The sequence below is a fragment of the Chlorocebus sabaeus genome, chromosome 20 (assembly GCF_047675955.1).
Source record: "Chlorocebus sabaeus isolate Y175 chromosome 20, mChlSab1.0.hap1, whole genome shotgun sequence".
Lineage (NCBI taxonomy): Eukaryota > Metazoa > Chordata > Mammalia > Primates > Cercopithecidae > Chlorocebus > Chlorocebus sabaeus.
This window is the reverse complement of record NC_132923.1, coordinates 18691117-18716390: the sequence shown is the minus strand read 5'-3', so window position 1 is coordinate 18716390 and position 25274 is coordinate 18691117. Positions and strand designations below refer to the sequence as shown.

The following is a 25274-nucleotide window of genomic DNA, read 5'->3' as shown; positions in this document are numbered from 1 at the left end:
AGGCTCGGTGGCTCACGCCTGTAATCCCAGCGCTTTGGGAGGCTGAGGCGGACAGATCATGAAGTAAGGAGATGGAGACCATCCTGGCTAACACAGTGAAATCCCATCTCTACTAAACATACAAAAAACTAGCCAGGTGTGGTGGCATGCGCCTATAGTCCCAGCTACTTGGGAGGCTGAGGCAGGAGAATCACTTGAACCTGGGATTTGGAGGTTGTAGTGAGCCGAGATCGTGCCACTGCACTCCAGCCTGGGCGACAGGGCGAGACTCTGTTTCAAAAAATAAATAAATAAAAATAAAAATGGAATACAGTATGTGGCATTTTGTGTCTGGCTTCTTTCACTTAGCATGATGTTTTCAAGGTTCACCCATGTTGTAGCAGGTATCGATACTTCATTCCTTTTTTATGGCTGAATAATATTCTAACACACATGCACGCACACATACACACACCACATTTTTTTATATCAATTCATCACTTGATGACATTTCAGTTGTTTCTATTTTTTGGCTATTATAAAGAATGCTACTACAGATATTTGTGTACAAATTTTTGTGTGGACATAAATGTTTTCAACTCTCTTCTGTATACAACTAAGAGCCAAACTGCTGCATTATAGGGTAACTCTATGTTTAACTTTTTCATGAACTGCCAGACTGTTTTCCAAAGTAGCTGTGCCATTTTTACATTCCAATTAACTACCCATGAGGGTTCCAATTTCTCCACATCCTCACCAACACTTGTTATTGTCTCCCTTCATAATTATAGCCATGTTAGTGGGTGTGAAGTGGTATCCACTGTGGTTTTTACTTGTATTTCTCTAATGGTTAATGGTGTGGAGCACTTTTGCAGTGTTTACTGGCTATCTGTATATCGTCTTTAAATAAATGTATGTTAATTACGCTTCTTTTTTTTTTTTTTCTATTTTATGATGTTTTTCACATCTTAAAAAGCTTTCTGGCCTGGGAAGACAGTCCTTGTAAGGGATAACTAATTCCTAAAGATAGTAAAAAGCACATCTTGCATATGCCAACCAACCAATCCCAGATCTTCAGTTCTAATCATTTCCTTATCTAACTCTTACATACCATGCAAATATTTCTCTTGGTCTAAATAATCAAGGGCCAGGTATCAGGAATCTAGAGATTACTCCTATAGTCCAGAGTCTGCTGGAATTATTCAAACTAACCAGTCCTAAACTATAAGTCCTGCCCTGCCTTGAACTCCTGACCTCAGGTGATCCACCGGCCTCAGCCTCCCAAAGTACTGGGATTACAGGCATGAGCCACTGTGTATTTCTAAGGACAAAAGAAAATATGGTATTCTCATTCCATCATTCAACAGGAAGAACTTAATCACATACTATTTTGTGATAGGAACCTGGACAATCTCATTTTACTAAAAGGATGTGTGACAGTATTCTTTCATTTTTTTATGTTTGTGCAACAGTATTTACTTGATACAAAGAGTTTTGTTATGTTTAAATTCTTACTAAAATGTCTAATAAACTTGCTTTTCATTATCCCTTTATTCTTCTATAAATTATTCACAAATGACTTGAGAAAAAGATGGTAAATGTTGATTACTTTCCCAGGTATACTGAGGGCAAAGACTTTTATTCTCTGTTCCTCTAAATCTGAGTCAGGTGTCAAGTTGCCAGGGCACTGTGGTGCATACCTTAGAGGAGCATTTGCCACACTGTAGGGTGATCTTTGTTTATCTGGTTGTCTCAGCATTAGTCTGCCAACTCCCTGAGAGCAAGAGCCATATCTCATTTGTATCCTATCCTATGAAAACGGACAAATCTCTAACCTAGACTTCACTCCTCAGCTTCAAACTGATAAGCACAATGGTTTGCTGAGCCTCTGCCCTGATGATCCACTGATCCTCTAAGACTCAACGTGTTCAGAAAATAATTTGTCTTCATCCCATCTCCAAAACTTTTCCCACTTTCTATTTGCTATCTCAATGGCGGCATCATTACCTAGTCACTCAAGCCAAAAACCTAGAAGTCATGTTTAACTCCTTTTCCCGTATGTATTTAATCAACCACCAACTCCAGGTTAATTTATTTGCTAAATGTTTAAAATTGTAACACTACCAGTAACCTTGTTCAGGCCTGATCATTTCTCATGTGCAGTACTGCAAGCACCTGTTATCTCTTCTTGCCATTAGTCTTTCTCTTTCCAAACCATCCTCCACACAGCTAAAACAGAAATTAGATGACATCATTTGTTTGTGTAAAGCTCTTCTGTTTCCCATTGCGTAATTAATAAAGTCTAAATTTTACAGGATGTGACACAAGGCCTTGAATGATCTTATCCCTATCTAACTTTCATTTTTGCCACTCTCAGCCTCACATTTTATGCAGCAGCAATACTAAACACTCGATGCTATGTCTTATTTCCATGTCTTTGCTCAGGCTTGTAGGACTGTTGCCACTTGCCTCTCTCCCTTGGCAAATCTTATGTACCTTTCACAATTATTTCAACTTATGTATCACTTCCTATGGGAAGCATTTCCTAACCCCGTGCCAGGTTAAAGTTACGTCCTATCCTTCCCATACCTCCATTAATGCACTTATCACAATTATCTGAATGTATCTGAATTATCTATTTCCATAAAAGGATAAAGGCTCCTTGAGGAAACAACCATGCTTTTTTCACTGGTATATTCCCAGGACCTAATATAGTAAACCTGATATATGCAAACACTCAGTAAAAGATCACTGGAAGATTTTATGTATAAATAAACCAGATGAAACAAGAGATAAAGTAAATGTGCCTTTTTTTCAGCAAATTCAAAGGTACATATATATTATATATGTAGCTATATATGCCTTGAATAGATACTTCACTAATAGATAGCTAATATGAATATACTAGCTCATTTTATTATCAAGAAAAACCTGATAGAGGTACTATCAGTATTTCTATTTTACTGAAGCAGAAAGGTTAACTTGCTCAATAATACAAAACTGGGAAATATTAGAAGCTGAACTAGACAAATCACTCTAAAATTAAAGTGTAATGAGATAAGAATAAACTGATTTTCTAAAATGGCTTGACATTAAATTGAAATATATTAAACCGAACTACATATAACAAAACATATAAACCTCACAGTACCAGCCACTGGGCTAGGCTGTCACCTGCTCAGGCACACACCAAAGATTTTCTGGCATAGTAGTTTCCAGTTATGCTCCCCAAACACTCAGTGCTTAGAAGATGTTGCTTTGAGAGCTAACACGGGGCCACGCAAAACAACTCCACTTTGTAGATTTCACTTACAGCGACAACAGTTTAGCCATAAAAAATATGAACAAAATGCTCCTTCTTGACTTGTTTTTAGTTTTCAATATAGTCTTTTTCAATGAATGATGGTAAGACCCACTCTCAAATACATACATAGATCATTAGGATTTGTCTGCTGGAAACTCAGTAAATATATAGCGATAAGCCAAAGGCAAATGCTTAAAGGTAGAAATAAGATTTAAATAATATAACAATTGGCAAAATACCTCTTCAAGATCAGAGACAGCAAATACTACTTTTTCAATGGTTTCCCCATGAATCTCTAGGAATCTCCTTACAGTGCCTAAGGAAAAGAATAGAAAGATTACTCAATAAATAAAAAATTACTTATACATAAAGAAAAATCAAACTCCTCAATGTTTTTATTTTTGTAATGGATCACTTCTCACTTCATTCAGGACTCTGCTTAGTAATACCCTATCAGTGAAGCCTGCTCAGACTACTTGTATAAAAACTCTTCTCTGATTTGCTTTCCTCCAGAGCAACTGTGATAGACATTTTATGAAGTTACTTGTGTATTGTTATCCTCCCTGCCCTCTCCACCTCATTCACTAGAATGAAAGCTCCATAACAGAAGACACTTTATTGTATTTCTTGCTCTCTTTCCAATGCCAAGAACAGTGACTGGTGGTAGAAGATGCTGACTCCAGATAATTCTCTCTTATCCAGTATATTCTTATTCCCTGGGGCCTCTCTCTTGGGCCAGAATGATCTAGCACAAGTGTCTTTCCATTCACTCAGTTACAGTATTAGATATCCTACCTAGCCCTTCAGACCCTGACAAAACTCCACAACACCAAAGCTCAATTATTTTTTTCTTAATTTCTGTGTTATCCTAATTCTTCTTTATCAGTTTCCTAATAACAAGACCTACTGGCCTTTTCTTCAGTTCTTAACTCATTGGATCTCTCCCTAGCTTTAGTCCTTAACACACATGCCCTTACCTTTTAAAAATGTTGTCCTCCAGGGTTCTGCCTTCAATATTTTTAATTTTTTTGATATACTTATTCTCCTTGGCTCACGAATGTGCTGGATAGGTATTACCTCAAATGCTGATGGCTCCCAAATCTTTATATTTTTTTTTTCTGAGGAAAAGGCCTGAATTACCTGACGCCTATTGGGTATATCTGATCAGATAACTCACAGAGACCTCAAATTCAGTGTAGCCAAACCTGACTCCAACAGGTCCAAATCCTGACCACCATCTTTTTCTCAACAAACCTGGTCCTTTTTACCTATATTCCTTATTTTGGTTACATATCAACATCCAACCAATCATCCAAGCTAGAATCCTGAATTGTCTTTGATGCTTCCTTTATCTCTTCCTTCACACTGCATTTTCAAATAGTTCCTATGGCTTTTAATTCTATTGCTAATATTTCTAACATTTATTCCTTTCTTTTGGCTGCTTTCAGGTTCTCAAGGCTCACACAGACTTTGGTAACAAGCTCTTAACTGCTCTCCTTGTGTCTTTCTTCCCCAAGTCTACATACTCACTGTTGCCTGAGTTATCTTCTCATGTTTCCCTCTTTACTAAACACTGGTGATGCTCTGCACTACTTACAGGTTAAGATTCAAAAACCCTAGCATGACTCTCTATACTCCAACCCCAACTATCCACTTTTCCCCACTCAGCTCTTTAGTCCGATTTTCAATTATTCCTCCCACATCTTATGCTTTAGCCAAATCTACTTTGCTGTATTCAAAACATACCACTTACTTCCAATGCCCTGCCTCTGCTTGCATGCCTACCTTTGACTAGAATACCACTCATCCACCATTCTCTTCTTTTGGTGAACTCCTACTCATTTTTCAAGACCCAGCCGAGAGCCATCTCCACCCTTCCTTGTGCCCCCTCTAGAATCTTTTGAACACCCTTCATTTTAAAGAATTTCTCACATTTTATAGCTAGACTAAGCTTTTTGAAGACCAAGCATATTTTATATTAATATTACTTTAATTTGGGGCCTAGCACACCTTACGGATGTGATATGCAATCATTCGAAAGTAACTAGTAACTGAATTAACAATTTATGGCTCAGTTACATATTGCCTGCTTTGTTCAACATTGTAGCTCAAGAACCTGACAAAGCAAACCCATTTGTTACAGGATTAAACAAACACTCATAACTCTCCTCCTGTTGGATAACAAATTTACTTTTCATTTTTCCCTCTATTCTGCTTTAAAGCTTCTTCAAAAATGAACTTTCAAAAAAAGATTTTCAGCAGGGTATGGGGCTCATGGCTATAATCCCAGCACTTTGGGAGGTGAGGGCAAGACGATTATTACTTGAGCCTGAGTTCAAGACTAGTTTGGGCAACACAGTGAGACCCTGCGTTTACCACATTTTTTTTTTAAAATTAGCTAGGTATGGTGGCACATGCCTGTAGTCCTAGCTACCTAGGAGGCTAACAAGGGAGGACCACTTGAGCCCAGGAGCTTGAGGCTGCATTGAGCTGTGTTTGCCCCACTGCACTGCAGCCTGGGTGACACTGTATGACTCTATCTCAAAAAACAAAAAAAACAAAACAAAACAAAAAGATTTTGTTTCCTATTTACTTTGACATCAAGTTTTAATGTTCATGCATAATAGTTTCCCAGAATATAATTATATTATTTCCTTTGGAAGATAAAATACAATACCAAATAGCAACCAAACTGAATTCTCTCAGTGGAACTCATGTAGAAAATTAACTCTGCAAAAGCAGTGAGGAAGAATGATGTCATGACTCTATGGTTTTAGTACTAAAGGTCAGACCATGCTCCTCCTTTCAAAATTTCATCTATCTCTGCAACCAATCATGATGTCCTGTGCTTAAACATCTAGTGAATACCCTATAAATTGTAAGAATGATATCTAGGACATTATAATTCTCCATCTGGAAACACCGCAAGAACAAACACCTTCATCTTATTTCTTGCCACTGTATTATTTTGTATACAGTACATAGTAGTCACTCAAATTTTTATTGGATGAATAAATAACCTGATAAATTTATTTCAATGCAGATACTTCTTCTGGAGAAAAACAAACTGCACATGAACTAAGAAAAAAAAAGCACAAGTCTTAATATATCTATCAAAAACATATTACTTAGGCTTCAAATGAAATAAATTTTGATAAGAGTTTAATAAGAAAGCTTTTGATACCAAGTACTTAGAGTTATATCATTAGATCTGTTCTTGGTCCATATATGTTACAAAAGTGTACAAGTCATTTGTTTTCCAAATGCCTGATAAAATATTCAAGCAAAAGGCATTATCTTCTGCGTGTTTGAATGAGATGCTACAGTTTTGCCACTAGATTTAAGGCCTAATAAGTCAAATGTGCCCACTTTTTAAGAGTTGTACATTTCCTTTTAGCTAATCATATTTCTAGAAATTGCTTCATCAAAATCCCTTACACCCATTATCGATCTTTATCTGCTGCTACTCTCAAAGTTGACGTCTCTTATAGTACTGTATCAAGTGATTTGTCTGGGGCCACAGAGCTAGAGTTGGACTGGTAGAATTAGAACTAAAAACCAGTCTTCTTAACTCCCTATTAAGAACCTTTTATACAAAATAATGCTGCCTCTTTAAAATACAATCCTTATGATTACCTTCATAAAAAATAGATATATAAAAGAAGCTATGAGATGACAGGACAAGGACTAAGTAAAATCAGAGAATGCAGAGACCAGTCAAAAGCCTTGTCAGGAGCAATGATATCAAGGCAGGAATTTTGCTTTGGTTAGGTACCATTTAGAAGACAGGCATATAATAAGAGTAGTCTTCCACTGAAGCAGTTCTAACTCAAGCATAATGAATCATCTAGTATAGCAGACAGGTAACTAGACTTGGGAGTCAGAAGGTCTGGATATATGCTCCAAGTCTGCATAACTCTCACAATAGGAGAAATTTCTGAGCCTCTTTATTTGTACAATGGACACCATACTACCTAAAACACAGGGTTGTTAAGTAAAGTAAGTGGAATTTACTTGTCCTTTTTTAAAATACTTATTTCTTGAGCAAGTACCATATGTCAAGCATTCAAGATAAAAAGGTAAGATTCCTGCCCCCCAAGCTCAGTCTAGTATAATGTATATAAGCTTAATTATAAAATATACAAATTTCCTATAAAATCCTTGAGTAATTAGAATATTGGTTTTTAAAATAGTTTATACTTAAATAAGACTAAGACTGAACAGAGCCTCACCCTAAACTCCAGGCTACATAATAATAATTTATACATTCAAATATCTTTGTGGTATTTGTGGATATAAGGCTTTCAGCTCTTCAACTTTAAATTCTAGAGATAACAGGGGGTCTTAAAGATCATTTAGTATCGTTTGTCTTTGAAATGAGAACTGTTTTCTATAATAGCTGCAACAAATGGTCATGTAATATCTGCATGAATGTTCCTAGTGACAAGAAGATCGCTAAAATACTTTTCTGTTACAGTTAGTACTACTTCAAGGGGGACCAACATTTTCTTCCTTATAACTTGGTCTTAGACCTTGCCTTGTACAGTTGGAGTTCTTATCTATAATCCTGATGAGGATCTGTAAACTTCCTGAAATAACATGCAAATTCTGTATTTATGCACATTTTTCTTGACAATGGGTCCACAGTGTTCTTTCACCAGATGCTCATTGTAGTTTATGACAATACCCGAAAGAACTGCTGCCTGAAAAATGTAGCACAGAATAAGTTCACAATGAGACTCCTTCAGATATTTGAAGATGGACATCATATTTTCTAAAAGCATGCTCTTCTTTAGAAGAAACAACACTGCTGTTTCAAACTGTTTGCCCTCCTGTTTGTCAGTGTCTCATGAAATATGACACACAGAAATAAATATAAAACTTGAGATGTGGTCTAAATCTGCATATATACAGTGAGATGATGGAAATATGACACACAGAAATAAATATAAAACTCGAGATGTGGTCTAAATCTGCATATATACAGTGAGATCATGGACTCTCTTTAGCTGAATGCCATATTTTTATGTCACATACAGACATTTGGCTCACATTGATTGAGCCCAGTCTTTTGAAAACCTAAATGTAGTTTTACATTCAAACAGCATGTGTGAATATGGCTATTTAAACTGCCAAGTGTTATACAAATATGATATCATGAAATCGGACTGCATTTATTGCACTGTTAAGATTATTCTAAATTGTGATTTAACTACTCAATGCATTAGCCATACTTTCTAACTTAGCATCACTTTCAAATTCAAGAGGCTAGCTGTTCTGAACCTATACTGGTTTTGGGGGCTGCCCAACTCCAGACTCGTTCTTTGCTCAGTCAAATTCTGTTAAATTAAAAAAACTAATAGGCAAGTCTTCTAACCCTTTATTCAAATGGATAAAAATGTCAACCTGAAAAAGTAAATTGAGAGCTCTGCAGCTTGCCAATAAAAACTTCCCTCCAGGGTGCTACAATCACTTAATCAATGAATATTCTTTGGCTATAACTATTTACTGATTTTTAAAAAAACACTTTTTTTTTTTTTTTTTGAGATGAGGTCTCACTACATGTTGCTTGGACTGGAGTGCAGTGGCTATTCATAGATGCAATCACAGCTCGCTGCAGCCTTAAACTTCTGGCCTCAAGTGATCCCCCTGCCTCAGCCTCCCAAGTTGCTGGAATTACAGGTGTGAGCCACCATGCCCAGAATTTTAAAAATTTTAAAGATTCAATTCATGTACAGCTTCTCCAACATTACTTACGAAGTGCTATGTGTGTTGCATCCTCTAAAGGATAACCACGTTTTGCAGAATTGATGACACAGAAGCCAACAGAAGACATTGACTGCTCTCTGCAACCAAAGGGAAAACACAAAAATTGCACTGCAAACATCTGTAATACATACACAATACATAACTAATTTCAAAATCTAGCTCAACTTCTCCTTTCCTCCCTCTTCAACAAATCTACTATAAAAGCTAACCCAACTGTACTACTCAAAAATTATATTAATATACAATTTAATTGCACCTTTGGAGGACACATATTTCACATAAAAACTGAATAAAAAATGGGAAAAGGTTAAATTCTCAAGTCACTCAAATCTATCCCATTTATCCTGCTAAGTTTGAAAAGATAATTCTATTGTCAGGGTCCTCCTAAATTACCTAAAATTTGACTTCCACTGCTAGGTTTTTAATCTTTAAAAACTGGGGCCTTTGTCTTTAAAAAACTGGGGCCTTTAACAATGTCTGATATGCTATGTCCAGAAAATGAGTAGACCATACTTTGCTAGTTGAAGTACGTTTCTGTAGCAGCTATAAAGGGAACTCTCAGCTGCTGTGCGATAGCGGCTCTTATACTTAGGTCCCACTGTGTGAATGATGAACCGGGCAGCTAGATTGAATCCTTTTGTCAATTTTGCTTCACCTGTTCGGCAACCTGGAAACAATGGAAACATACCTAAGTTTGGACGTGTTAGGAAAACAAAAACAAAAACAAATGAAAGCATGAAACAGAGAAAGCACTGAGAACTTTGAGAAATTTCAGTTAAAAATACAGACTGAACATAAGCATTTATCTCTGTTCCTTCTGTTGGATAATGACAGTGAAGCAGTACAACAGGTATAAGCACAGCGACAGATAAAAAGAATGAGAAAGAACATGAAGCAGATAAGCATCATCAAAATTTTGGAAGGTAGAATGTCAACTGACTAGTAACTGACTCAACAGAGCAGAGAAACCTAACTGCTTGTAGAAATGAGATAACTAATACGAAGCAATTTGACCTGTACTAAAGAGCAGTGTTGGATACATGACAGACAGCTTTGATTCAAATCCTGAGTCTACCACGTTCCTGTCAAGACACTCTGGGCAGGGGCTTGGCCTCGTCACAACTCAATTTCCTACTTAAGAGGGATCTAGTAGTACTTACTTCACAGGATTAAACGAGTATATGCAAAGTGTGTACATGCATTAGCAATTATTGTTATTATTACTAGAGAAAGCTAAAAAGGCTCAGAAATTGGAGCCCTAAGTACTTGTAAAGGCTATGCTGTGAAGTGGGATGTGGCGCTAAAAAGAGGAGGCCTGGTTAAAAGTTTGTATAAAGACAGTTAAATCTGCAACAACCCCTCCCCCAGCCAGCACAGTAAGGCTATGGTTTTTTGTTTTATTTATTTATTTATTTATTTATTTATTTATTTTTATTTTACCACCAGAGCAGCAGGGAAGAAGTTTATTCTCTGGAGATGCTCAACTAGAGTTTCTGGATTCCAGAACCCCAGGCACAGCTGAAAAGAGGGGATTTAGTTAAAGTGTTATACTTAACAGTGAAAGGTCTAGCCCTCAGCACCCAAATGGCTTTCAAAACAGACATCTAGGCTTACGCTCATGGAGGATTCCTTTCCAAGAAATTGAGAGGCCCAAACCTAAAGGACCTACAGATTATGATAACCGGGGAAAGTTCCCCAATAAAATAACAGGCAGGAGTCCCATTCTGTCATATGCTTCAAGACCCACCAGGCAATAACCTTTGCCCACTGTTGTGAACTGAATGCGTGGGTTCCCTCGAAACTTGTATGTTAAAACCCTACCCCTAATGTGATGGTGTTAGGAGGTAGGGTCTTTGGGAGGTAATTAGAATTAGATAAGCTCATGAGGGCAGAGCTCTCATGAATGAGATGTGAATCCTTGTAAGAGTCTCCAGAAAGTCTGCTCCCTCTCTCTGCCACATGAAAATACAATGAAAACTTAGCAGTCTGCAGCCAGGAAGACAGCCCTTAGCAGAACCTGACCATGCTGGCACCCTGATCTTGGATTTTAGTCTCCAGAAATTTCTGTTCTTCCTAAGCCACTCAGTCTATGATACTTTGTTATAGCAGCCTGAACTGACTTAGACACCCATGTGTACAAAGTTTCCCATGAACTTTTCAGTTCTTCCATCTTAAATACAGCTAACACTTAAGGACCACCAGAAAGAGAGAAATGCCTCTAACAAAAACTAAAAGGGGAGACTAACCACATGCTCAAGAAATAGACAACACAGGAAAAAAAAACTTTAAACAAAATCAGAATGTCATAAAAACAGACTATTCAGAGAACAGGAAATGGCACTTACCTATAGCCAAGTGAAAAATATGACAGCAGAAATGAAAAGTTCAATAGAAGGGTTAAAACTAAACTTGAAGAAATCCAGAAAATAAAACAAAAATAAATTGAAAATAAGAGATAACACATGAGAAAACTGAAAAATTAAACAAGAAAATACAACATCCAACAGGATTTCTTCAGAGAGAACAGAGAACAAAGAAGGAAGGAAATTATTAATGAAATAAAACAAAAAAATTTACCAGGATGGAAAGACATGAGTTTCTAGATTCAAAGAGCCCATAAAACACCCAAACCATATGAAGGCACATCCCTGTAAAATTTAAGAGCACTAAGAAACACAGATGAGATCATAAGCTTTCCAGAAAGAAACCAGTAGCATACAATCAGGGATAAGAATAGCATGAGACTTCTTAACAGCACTAATCAAAGTAGAAAACAAAGGAGTAGTGCCTTCAAATTTCTAGAAAATGATTTCCAAACTAGAATTCTATTTCTAAGCAAATTACCAACTAAGTACAAAGGTGGAAATAAAATCTCAGTAGTTTTGCCCTATTGTATCCTTCTTTAAAATCTCCTGGTAGATTTACTCACAAAAATGAGAGATCCAGGACAGATGCGGTGGCTCACACATGTAATTCTAGCACTGTGGGAGGCCGAGGCAGGCGGATCACAAGGTCAGGAGATCGAGACCATCCTGGCTAACACGGTGAAACCCCATCTCTACTAAAAATACAAAAAGTTAGCTGGGCGTGGTGGCAGGCACCTGTAGTCCCAGCTACTTGGGAGGCTGAGGCAGGAGAATGATGTGAACCCAGGAGGCGGAGCTTGCCGAGATCGTGCCACTGCACTCCAGCCTGGGCAACAGAGTGAGACTCCATCAAAAATAAAATAAAATAAAATAAGAGAGCTAATCCATCAAACAGAAAAAAGGATTTCTCAGGATGATGTTAAAAAAAGTTCCAGAACAGACACTGTGCAGCAGGCATAGAGAACAGTCTAGAGAGGAAAGGGAGGATGGAGGGTTCCAGGAGGGACCTTGGCAAGAAAAAAATGGAATGGAAGGTTCAAACTGTTGTCTTCACTCCAATTAAGAGAGCCGTCTTAGTATGAGTGATGGCCCACTAACAGGTCTAACATGATACAACATTAAGTAGACAACACAACATCACCTATGTAATATTTTAGGCAAAACTTGACTCCATTAGACATAATGTCAAGTTTATAGGAAATACAAACTAAATGGCACTTCAAGTAAATCAGACAAATCTAGAAGGAGGAATACTGTGAAAAATAATTGGCCTTGTTCAGTCAACAAGTCAGTGTCACAGACAGGAGACCGTACTGGATTACAAAGTACCACACACACAGAGACAAATTAATAAACATAACAAAAAAGATGCAATGTGTGGTCCTGGACTGGATGCTGGTTTGGATAAAATAGCTGCTACAAAGGACATTTTTGGATCAGTTGGAAATTTTAAATACGGTTTGGGTAGTGGATATAATTTCTGAAATTACAAGGTGGAATTCATTTGCTGAAGAAGGCAAATTGCAGAATACGTACATGATTACCTTATTTTGAGAACAGCATACATATAATTATTTTATTTTGGTATGAAAAGATGTAAGAATATATGTATACATCCACATCCACATACAGGTTCAAACAACAAACAAACCTCACATAGGTTTAGTTTCATAAAATTTCTAAATTCACAAAGTGAATATAAGACTGATTTTTTTTTCAGGGGGGAAATTTGGGTACAATAAGCCAACTCTGCCTATTCTAATTTTAGTATCGATGCTTAGATACTAACTGAACTGACATACAGTTTTATGTATCTTCTTATCAAGGATTCTAGGAACCCACCATGATTATCATTCTCCCTCCTCAATATGATCCTTTTTCAAGTATTTGAGAATAAGTACTGTTTCCCCCAAATATTCTATTCTCTATGCTAATCCTAGCTCTTTAAATAATGTGGTTTCCATAATGTTAGTAATTTTCTGTTAAGTATACTCCAATTTATTACTCCTAAAAAGTAGTAATAAAAGACATACAGTTCTTGTCCATATGGAGTTTACAGTTTAATGGGGATACAGTTATCAGAAGACAATGTACAAGATTACAACTGTGATAAGCAAACAAGAGAGAAGTACTGCAGGCTGGGAGCATATACTATGGGTGGTCTGATATATTCTGAAGTAAAAAGAAATAGTGCTTTGAGGAAGAGATATGAGCCAAGACTTAAGAATAAAGGTTGACAACTGAGAGAAAGAACAACAGCAAGTGCAAAACTGGAAAGGAGCTTGGATGGCAAGGTAGTGAGAAGAGATCAGTTTGGCTGAAGCATGGTAAGGAAGGGAAAAGGGGGCATGGGATAAGCCTGGAGAAAAGTGAGTGAAATCTTGCAAGGACATGGGGATCAGTTTAAGGAGTTTAGAATTTAAGTTTAATGACAGGTCACTAAATAGTTTGAAATAAAGGAACAATAAGAAGGGGTTTACACTTACTGGTTGTGTGTGGACAATGGATTTAAGAAACGAAGAATAGATGTAGCAAGACCAGTTGGGAGAGAGGATATGGCTGTAGTCTATGTGGGGAATGATGGTTGCATATACTAGCTGCTGGAGACAATGGTGACAGAAATAGATTTAAGATTAATTTAGGGCATGACGATAGACTTTTTGTGAGGGATAAGAAAGAGGGAAGTGTTAACACTAGGGTTCCTAGAAAAGAAAAATGGAATGGGAGGCTGGACATGGTGGCTTATGCCTGTAATCCCAGCATTTTGGGAGGCTGAAGCAGGCAGATCACTTGAGGTCAGGAGTTCAAGACCAGCCTGGCCAGCATGGTGAAACCCCATCTCCAATAAAAATACAAAAATCAGCCAGGTATGGTGGCACACACCTGTAGTCCCGGCTACTCGGGAGGGTGAGGCAGGAGAATCACTTGAACCTGGGAGGTGGAGGTTGTGGTGAGCCAAGATCATACCACTGCACTCTAGCCTGGGTGACAGAGTAAGACTCTGTCTCAGGAAAAAAAAAAAAAAAAAAAAAAAAAGAAAGAAAGAAAAAGAAAAATGGAATGGAAAATAATGCCATTTTACTGAGACATAAAGTGTTAAACAAATGATGTTTCCCCATCATTTTAAACTTACTGCAAAACTTTAATATTCATCTCCATTAATTTTTTCATTTTTTGGCTTATACTTCTAGTCACATGAAAATCTTTAGTCTATCATCCAGTATTTCCTGTTACTCTTTTAGCTTTCTATCATCTACAAATTTGGTAAGTCATGCTTGTTTTTGTTAAGTCTTTAATAAAAATGTAAAAAGGGGATAGGATTAAGTATGCAGCCCTTTAGTAATAACCTAAAGGTTGGCACTGATTCATTAAACACACAACTGGGGCCTAATAACTAACACCAGAAATAATACTTGTTGAACACTTAGGATGTGCTTAGCATCTAATGTCCATTATTTAATTTAGTCTTCAAGATATTAGTTTTGTCCATTGCCAAATTTTAAGCTCTTGCTATATGTCAGGAACTGAGGTAGGAACTACCATTACTATCCCCCCATTTTAGAGATGAGGAAGCTCAGACTCAGAGGTGAAGTAACCGGTCTTAAGTCACACAGTTAGTAAAGGGCAGAGTTATATAGTATGAATCTCAGCTTGGAGATGCTCAAACACGCAGTTTAATATGGAGGTTTTACTTGTATATTTGTGTTAAATTTTCTTACTTTCTTTATTATCCATAAGTCTAGCTCTAAGGTGTATGTAAGCATACACACACATGCCATTAGGAATTTTTCCAGACCAACTTCTCTGTTCCTTTTAGCAAAGTACTTCTCAGTATTATCTTCAATATCCTTTCTAGTTTCTACATGTTCTTCACGGTATATTGTTTTGCAGTTTAGTTACGATCATTTCCCCCACTCTGTCCTTACAGTCAAAATTCGGTTTCTGGATCAAAAAATGCAATTCTTCCCATTCTATCCCTTCCTTCATAGAGTCAGCACTTATCAGTATTCCTGATCAAGTTCTAATATTTTTATTAGGTTAGAAACCAGTTGTCAGTGTTAAATGATAGAAGAGAAGGGAAGCAAGATTTTATACACATTAACTTTGCTGTTTACATTTTAAGCAACATTGCTGTATTTCATAAATAGTTTTTATACAATGGGAAGATTGAATTTCACAGTATTTCATTTGGGCTCAAATAACAAAGGGCTGCAAAGTTGGTAATTTAACAGCTTTTCAGTTCAGGAGGATAGTCATCTCACCAGGCTTTTCTTGCATGTTTTGTGCAAGAAAATATGCAGCCAAGAAAATGCTACCAAAGATCTAATCAGCTACAGTGATTGTCACTTAAAATCCAGGACAGGACAAAGAAGTTTTACTGCTAGTAAATTCTCAGGACTCAGTTTTTAACACATTTCAAAATGTAATAAATTTTGTTAAAATGGAGCTTTTAAAAGCAGTTTTTTAGTTTCAACAAAAGAAAAACAGCTACATCTATATAATTTTCCCACAAAACATGCCTCTTCAAGGTAGAGGACATCAAAATGAATGTTTCCTAAATGATAACATACGAAAGAAAATTCACTCACCTTTAAGTTTCTGGAGATCTTCCTTCAAATCAGGCCCTGCAAGCATGAAGATACTTTCTGACACGGGATTCTTATCTGTGAGACTTTCATTGCTGGTATTCACAATGGCTGTACAGTTCAGTAATGCCACATCTCCTTTCCTGAAGAAACAGTAAAGAACGAACATGTGTGGGGAAGAAGAAGAAAAGAAATCTAGTTTCTAATTATTTCAAAACATTTTATCCTTGCCTTTTTTCAAAATGTTGGTTTTGCTAGCTCACAAGCTAAGCAATAGTAGAAAAGAAATTTCTGACTTAAAAAACAATCTGGCATCTTAGAACTTTAATGCAATTGTTATAACCCTGAAACTCACAAAACCATCCAGTTTAGAAATAGCAGCATTATTTATAACGGCCAGAGAGTAGAAGCAATCCAAATATCCATCAACTAACGAACTAATAAATGTGGTATATCCATAAAAGGGAATATTATTCAATCCTAATGAAGAATAAAGTACTGGCTGGGCACGGTGGCTCATGCCTGTAATCCCAGCACTTTGGGAGGCCGAGGCAGGTGGATTGCGAGGTCAGGAGATGGAGACCATCCTGGCTAACATGGTGAAACCCTGTCTCTATTAAAAATACAAAAAATTAGCTGGGCGTGGTGGCGGGCACCTGTAGTCCCAGCTACTCGGGAGGCTGAGGCAGGAGAATGGTATGAACCTGGGAGGCGGGGCTTGCAGTGAGCTGAGATTGCGCCACTACACTCCAGCCTGGGTGACAGAGCGAGACTCCATCTCAAAAAAAAAAAAAAAAAAAGAATAAAGTATTGATTTGTACTACAATATGGATGAACCTTGAAAACATTATGCTAAGTCACAAAAAACCACAAACTTTATTGTATTCATTCCATTTATATGAAATGTTCAGAATTGGCAAATCTATAGAGACAAGAAAGTAGATTAGTGGTTGCCTAGGGGGATTAAGGAAAAATGAGGAGTGACTGCTAATGGGGCTTTGGGCTGATGAAAATGTTCTAAAATTGACTGTAGTGAAGGTTATGCAACTCTATATTAAAAATCACTAGGTTGTGCAATTTGAATTGATGAATTATATTGTATATGAATTGTATCTCAGTGAAGCAGTTTTTTAAAGCAATGAACTACTACTGATACACAAAACACAGATGAACTTAAAATCATTCTGCTGAAAACAGACCAAAAAGCACATAGTTCAATTTAAATAAAACCCTAGAAAATGCAAACTAACCTATAGTGACAAGAAGATCAGTGGTTGCTTCGGGATGGGGAGGCAGGGAAGCGCAGGAAGGAGGAATTACAAAGGAACTGAAAAAAAAACTTTTGGAGGTGACAGGTATATTCACTATCTTGATTGTGGTGATGGCTTCATGGATGTGTTAACAAGTCAAAACTTATATTGTGTACTTTAAATATGTAGTTTATTAAATGTCAATTATACCTCAATAAAATCATATATGTATATGTAAAGCTGTATTTCAACAATGCTAGAGCTTACAAAAAGAGGTCAGAATAAATTATGAGAAAGTGTTATCTCCTCAGGATATGATGTAATCAAATAATTACCAAAGAACTACTTTTCCATTGATGTCCTTATTATAAAGAAAAGGTGATCGAACAGTGTCTTCCTGAAATATTTCAGCTGCAGTATCAGAGGAATTTAATTCATCTCGGCATGAGTCACCCCAGCTTGGTAGTGCATCCACATCCACAAACTGGGAAGGCGCACCTAAGGGATCCATGGAATGGGAACTTTGATTTGTCTTTTCCCAAATTCCTCAGCAATTCAATATTCACTGAAGACTTTAGCTTAAGAGAAAAGAAAGAATCATTTTAATAGAGAAGCACAGATATTACTTGAATTCCATTAAAGCAGTAAAGAAAATTCCACTGTGAAACAACCCAATAATATATTGTGTGATTATAGTCACTTTACAAGTCCATTAAAAACAATGGACAGCAAAGAATTGTTACAGCATTTCTAAAACAGGATTAAAGAGTGATTATTTAAGCATAAATTCTTTTCAAAGAATTACAGCCATTAAAATAATCACATGGCCCACCAATTCCACTTTCCAGAAACAGGACTATTCATTCAACATTCACTGAGTGCCTGCTATTGAAAAAACAAAAAGTGATAGATGCTGCAAGGGATACAAAGATAAATCACATGTGTAATTTAAAGTCTGATGATAATGTGGAGGATGTACTAAGACAAAATGAGAAGCTGGGAGGTTACTGCAATCAAGTAGAAAGAGATGATAAAGGTTTCAACTAGGAAAGGAGATACAGAAGGAGGCACACATTTAAGAAGCAAAATACAAAGGAAGGATGAACAAGAGTTGACAATTTATAGGATATGGTGTGTGAGACAGTGATATGGTAGGTGGCTGGTTGTACTGAAATACCAACATTAGAAGAGGAGGGTGTTGGAAGACACACAGTGTCAAGTACTAGAGAGAAGTAATGGGAAATTATTTGTTGCTAGAGAAAAGGAGAATCAATTTGCCTATGAGTCAAATATCTATTTCAGTAAAATGGTATATTCATTCATCGAATAAATCTTTGTATTGCGCCATTGCACTCCGGCCTGGGCAACGAGAGCAAAACGCCGTCTAAAAAAAAAAAAAAATATTTGCAAGCATCTACCATGTGTTAGATACTATTCTAGGTACTGGGTACACACTGGTGCATAAGAGCAAGTCCCTGCCCTTCGGGAGCATATACTTCCATGGAGAAGACAGAAGATGATACATGATAAAGAAACAAGCAGGTATCTAACAGAATGACTAGAGGAAGTAAGTACTATGAGAGAACAGGTAACATCTCAGTAGAAAGATACAATGAAAGAGCAAGCCACATGAAGCTCTGGGAGATGTTTCAGGCAAAGGAAATGGCAAGTGCAAAGGCGAAATAGGCAGGAAGGATCTTGGTATACTACAGGAGGAGCAAGGAGGTCAGTTTAGGAAAAGCAGAATAAGCTAGGTAATGAGTGGTAGGTGATGAGGTTGGTAAGAGAGGGAAAGGCCAGAGGATACAGTTTGTAAACTATGGTAAGAAGTTTAGATCTTATTCTAAATATGAGGGGATGCTATTAGAGGATCTTGATCATGGTAATGATTAAATATAAATATTTGAAAAGAATACTGTAGCTACAATGAAACTGAGAAGGGGCAAGAGTAGGTGCAGAGATCAATAGAAAATGACTGCAATAATTTAGGTGAGATGGTAGTGATGAGAAATGTTAGACTTGGAATGTATTTTGAAAGTGGTGTCAACAAGACTTACTTAAGAATATAGACAGTAGGGAGAAAGAGCAGAACCAAAGATAACTTCTGGATTACTTGCTTACACAATTGAGTAAATGTTATGCTATTTACAGAGAAGAGAAAAATTCGAGTAGGTTGTAGGGTAGAGTGATAACCAATGGATTTTCTTTTTCTTATGTCTTTTTGGGTGTGCTAAGTTTGAGATGCTCACTCTATGACCAAGTGTTTATGTCAAACATGCAAATTGGTTATATGAGGCTAGAGCTCACAGAAGATGGGGCTAAAAATATAAATTTGGAATTCTCAGCATATGGATGGTATTTAAAGCTATGGGAACTGGACAAGATAGCCTAGAGAGTAAATGCAAATAGAGAAAACAGATCCACGGACTGAGTCCTACAACAAAACTTAGAGGTGGGAAAGAGGACAAGTCAGAAAGTGAGACAGAGAAGGAATGCTAAGAAAGGAAGGTAAACCAAGGAAGTGTGGTAGCCTAAAAGCCAAGTGAAGAAAACATTTCAAGCAATACTTGAGACGTATCACTTAAATGCTACTGAGAGGTTGAGTAACAGGACTAAGAACTGATTAACAGGTTTGGTAAGTTGGAGGCTGTTGGTAACATGAAATAAATAAGGGCAGATAGATGATCAGGGAAAGAAAGTCGGCATGAGAACTTTTTTCTCCCCAAATAAATGTGTAGTTTAATGAGCTATTATGAAGGAAACACCCCTGGAACCACCACCAAAGTCAGGAGATAGAACTGTGCAGGCACCCAAAAGTACCTCCATGTGATCTGTCATGATCTCAACCCCTTCCTGTCCCCCAAAGTAACTACTATCATAACTTTTAATCACTTTCTTACATACTCATATGGCCTTTTCACCTAAGTGTGCATCCCTAGAAACCATAGTTTAATATTAGCCATTTAAAACATTTTAGTGTATATCTTAAATCTCTTTTAATCTACAAGTCCCCCATCCAACATTTCCTTTTCTGTAAAATTTATGTGCTGAAACTGTAGTGTTCCACAGTCTGGATTTTGTTGCTTGCATATTCAAGTATGGTTCAATAAGTTTCTCTGTTATTTGAAAACTTCTTGTTAGTAGTCAGTTCTGGCAAGATTATATGAGATGGTGTGTCTTTCAACAGGAGGCATGTAATTTCAGATTCTCTCTTCTTTTCTCTTAGTTCTTTCTCTTTCTTAACTTTTAGGTTCAGAGGTACATGTGCAGGTTAGTTATATAGGTAAACTGCACGTCACAGGGGTCTGGTGTACAGATTATTACATCTCCCCGGTAATAAGCATAGTACCTGATGGGTAGTTTTTTGATCCTCTCCCTCCTCCCACCTTTCACCCTCAAGTAGGTCCCAGTGTCTGTCGTTCCCTTCTTTGTGTCCATGTGTTCTCACTGTGTAGCTCCCACTTATAAGTGAGACCATGCAGTAGGTGGTTTTCTGTTCCTGTATTAGTTTGCTTAGGATAATGGCCTCTAGCTCCATCTATGTTACTGCAAAGGACATGATCTCATGAAGTTTTTTGAGTTTTTCAGTATGGTTTTCATGTTTGTTGTTAAATAAAACAAGCATGCCCTTCCACAATACATTCCGTGATGTTTCCTGCTGAGATACATGGGAAGCTAATTGGAACAAAACATGGATCTAGTGAATATGCTAATGCCTAAATCAACGCTGTGGAACAGGAAATGTGATCATTTATATAATAATTTCAGAAAGGCCTTGTAGGTTACACAATGATAAATTTGCATGAGAAGACTATTCTTATTGACACTAAATACACCTTTGAAATTACTTTGAAATAAAGAAATTAATTTTACCTAAAAGTTGGTGTTTAGTCCATCAAATTGGCCTTTCCACAAGTTTTGTTATCTGTTTATAAGTATTCAGACTTGCAATAGACCAGCTGAACAGAGGACAAATGAAGACTACACTCATCTATCATGGTTAAATTGCCTCATGCTCAATGGAATGACACTTAGCAAAAGCTCATAATTTCAAAAAATTATCTGCAGATTTTTTATGACAATGACTAACATTGAAAGTTCTTAACTATAATCTAAAAACAAATCCATTAAACACAAACAGTTTTCAGTTTGTAAACTTGAATGTCAACTTTCAGGACAAAATTGCTTTTCTAAGATAACTTTTCTTTCTGACTCTAAGTAATACATGTTTACAGAACATTTGAAAAATATCAAATTGGTTGAACGTGGTGGCTCACACCTGTAATCCCAGCACATTGGGAGGCTGAGGCGGGGAGATCACTTGAGCTCAGGAGTTCAAGACCAGCTCGGGCAACACAGTGAGACCCCATTTCTACAAGAATACAAAAAATTAGCCAGGTGTGGTGTTATGCTTCTGTAGTCCAAGCTACTCAGGTGGCTGAGGTAGAAGGATTGCTTGAGCCCAAGAGGTGGAGGTTGCAGTGAGCAAAGATTGTGCCACCACACTCCAGCATGGGTGACAGAGCAAAACCCTATCTCAAAAAAGAAAAGAAATGAAAAGAAGGAAAAGAAAAGAAACCAAAATTAAGGGGGAGGAAAAAATTCCTCAACTTTTGATGTAGTTACTACTTTTTTTTGTGATAGATAAAATCATACTGACACAATTTTGAATCCAGCTTCTTTAGTATTTTAAGGTAAATGTTTCCATGTGCAATTACACAGTGAGGCAGAGATAGTATGTTTCACTGTGAGAGTTTGGACTCTGTTATCACAGGGTCTGAGTTTGGATCCAGGACCATCATCCAATAGTCGTGTTATCCTTGACTCTAAACCAGTTTTTTTTTAATTTCTTTTCTTTTCTTTTTTTTTTTCTTTTTTTTTTGAGACTAAACCTTGCTCTGTCGCCCGGGCTGGGGTGCAGTGGCCGGATCTCAGCTCACTACAAGCTCCGCCTCCCGGGTTTACGCCATTCTCCTGCCTCAGCCTCCCGAGTAGCTGGGACTACAGGCGCCCGCCACCTCGCCCAGCTAGTTTCTTGTATTTTTTAGTAGAGATGGGGTTTCACCGTGTTAGCCAGGATGGTCTCAATCTCCTGACCTCATGATCCACCCGTCTCGGCCTCCCAAAGTGCTGGGATTACAGGCTTGAGCCACCGCGCCCGGCCCAGTTTTTTTATTTCTAAAATAACAGTAAGTCTCCTAAGATTATTGTGAGCATTAAATGAGATAACTGGTGTCAAAACTGCATAGGAGAACAATTACCTTAACTTCCCTCCAATTCAAAATCATTCACTGTTTCCAACTTCCAAGTGATGATTTGAGGGTATATTCCACACTTTTAAGCCTGCTAAATCACCTTAATTTAAGCAATTTCCTTCATTTGACCATTTCTTCTCTTAAGTGAGTGTTACAACACAAATTCTTCTTTTACAATCACATCTTGCTTTTTCCTTCCTCTCAATCCTCCTGTTCTCAAAAAGGTTTTCCTCTTTTATTTCTTCTACTTCATTTCTTCTTCAGAATATTAAACTCCTCTTTTTTTTTCCACTTGACTTTTTAAGAGTAATTTGTTTTGTAGCTCTATTTTCTCTTCATACATTTGCTCAATTACTGCAGTTTTGCTTCCGCTCTATAGCTATGCTAAAACTGCTCTATCAAGGTCAACAAGAACTTCCCAAATGTCAAATCCAAGAACTAATCCAATTTTATCCACATTTATTACTGATCATTTCCTCCTCAAAACTCTATTACCGTCTTTGACAGTACACCCTGGTGGTTCTCCTATAACCCTGATCAGACCTGGTCAGTAGAGTTTGTTGGATCCTTTTCCCAGCTTTTAAGTAATTGTGACTCACAAGGTTTGGATGTTAAATAAATAAAAGTAATGCTCATAGCTCTTGTTGTCGGACAAAATTTAATGGCATTTTATGAAGTGGCATAGTATTTAGCAAAGGTTGAATTCTTTTTCAACTCCATCTCTAAACAGACATTGATGCTTCTCATCAAAAAGAGGTTTGAATCTCTCCCTCTCCTAAACACACATATACCTTAGTAATACATACAGTAAATGGAGCCACAAACCCAAGCTAAGCAGGAAAACCTGATCCCTGAGAGAATAGTGGTTTTTAACATTCTCAAGGTCACAGGCCCCTTTGAGAATCACATGAAAGATACAGATCCTTTCACTCCCCAAAATGTTTGTGTATGAGTTCATACAAGCAGATTTGTAAACAAATTTGAATTAGAATCTCAGTGATAGAATACAAACAGATTGCTCAAGTGACAAAGGGAGGAGAAGGCTTCTATTCCCAGTAATCTATAGTCACAGCCAGAATTTTTGATAACAATAAAGAAGAGCAAGACTGTCCACTGAAAATCAGTTGATCGGCTCTGTACTTTGAATAAATTCATAAACAAACACTAAACCCTAGTTTAAAAAAAAAAAAAAGGTTCTTGAAGCAAGAGATTAATTTCCAAGGATCAAAAAGTCTACATGGGACAAACAGAAGATTCCATAATGAATCAGATCTATTTCCATAGCCATATGCTTTTCAGTACTTTAGTGAAGAGGACCTAAAGACAAAGATAACCCACTATGTATCCTTTATAATTCAAATGGTACAGAGTAAACAGTTCTCATTACACTGTAACTTCTGTTTTTTTTTTTCTCAAATCCTGTCATCTTTTAGTTTAATAAGTCCTTTAAATACTGCTTAATATGAATAATTGGATTGGCTAGAGAGATCAGATTTTATTGTTCAAAACTGGGCAAAATTGGGCATAATACCTTGGATCACTATTTCAAAAAAACCTTTTTGTCTGGATAAAAAGAAAATGATATCATTTAAGAATTAAAAATGGTAACTTTTGACCTGTTTACCTGTCTTTCGAAATGCTTACATTGATCAGACCAGCCTGGACAACAACAGTACAAAGACAGCTGGTACATGCACTTGACGGCCATTAATTCCCAGGTTTACCATTCTTTATGACTTTGTATTTCAATATTTAACAGTTCAGAGTACATTAAGATTTGTGTGCATACCATACTTAAGAATCATTCTATGCCACCATCCAACACCATACTTAAGAATCATTTTATGCCATCAGAGAGAATCACAGTTTTTAAAAAAGATTCTCAGATTGGAAGACTAACTGAAATAGTCAAGTATGTCAACAATAAACACAGTATAACGAGAACGTTCCTAAGTTTGTCAATGGCTTGGGTCAAATTTAACATCATCACTCAAAAGCACCCAAAGAACATATCCTCACAGCGAATTAGTAGTACCCCTTCATATTAAATGAACTGCACTGTGTTTTAATTGTAAGTATTGATATATTGAGCATTTTGAAACTTAAATAAGGAGGTAGAATTATATCCTTGAAACACTGTATAGGGAATTTTATAAGATGCATTATCTTACCACTCACAGTTGCTCTGATACCAACTCTTATTAAAATATTAAAATCATTTTTTTTCCATCTGTGGTTGTCCCATCCCATAATATTTAATAATATTAATATAATTTTTAAAGAAAAGGTAAAATCATGACTCCTTCAAATATAAAACCAAACCCGTGTTCAAGATTTTATTTAACTCAAAAGGGAACCAGGCAGAAGATAAAGAAAATCCCAGAATTAGACACCTTAGAGCAGGAATATTGAAATAAACATGCAAAAGGAGGCAAAACTTCCACTGAACCTCTAAGAGAGCGATTCGCATGTCTTGACAAAAATTATCTAGCATTGATGTCAGTTACCTAGTTTACATAACTGAAAAATGGCTTTTTTAGAATTAGCTAATCCAAGGGGTAAGATAGACTCGAAACTATGCAGTTTTCCATTGAAGCACACGCTTTCCCCCATAATAATATAATGCACAGCACCTGTCAGGGATATTAACCATACACACCCACTCAAATGCTCCCTTTCCCACCAAACTTATTAAAATAATAGTTTGTGGCCACAATTTCTTCCCTTGTCATTCATCCAATACACGGCAATCTTGTTTCAAAACT

At 36.9% G+C, this 25274-nt stretch overlaps 1 protein-coding gene across 5 annotated transcripts in view; it reads right to left on the bottom strand.

The window, feature by feature from the left end:
• GDAP2 (ganglioside induced differentiation associated protein 2) overlaps window positions 1-25274 on the bottom strand; it is a 69209-nt gene that overhangs the window by 42888 nt on the left and 1047 nt on the right. For all 5 annotated transcript variants that reach the window (XM_007977385.3, XM_073008449.1, XM_007977386.3 and 2 more), the window contains exons 2-6: window positions 17590-17832; window positions 16008-16147; window positions 9566-9719; window positions 9041-9129; window positions 3523-3599 (exon numbers count right to left, since the gene is read on the bottom strand). In XM_007977385.3, coding sequence (XP_007975576.1) covers window positions 3523-3599; window positions 9041-9129; window positions 9566-9719; window positions 16008-16147; window positions 17590-17765 — 636 coding nt within the window. In that variant the 5' untranslated portion in view covers window positions 17766-17832. The remainder of the gene's footprint in view (window positions 1-3522; window positions 3600-9040; window positions 9130-9565; window positions 9720-16007; window positions 16148-17589; window positions 17833-25274) is intronic.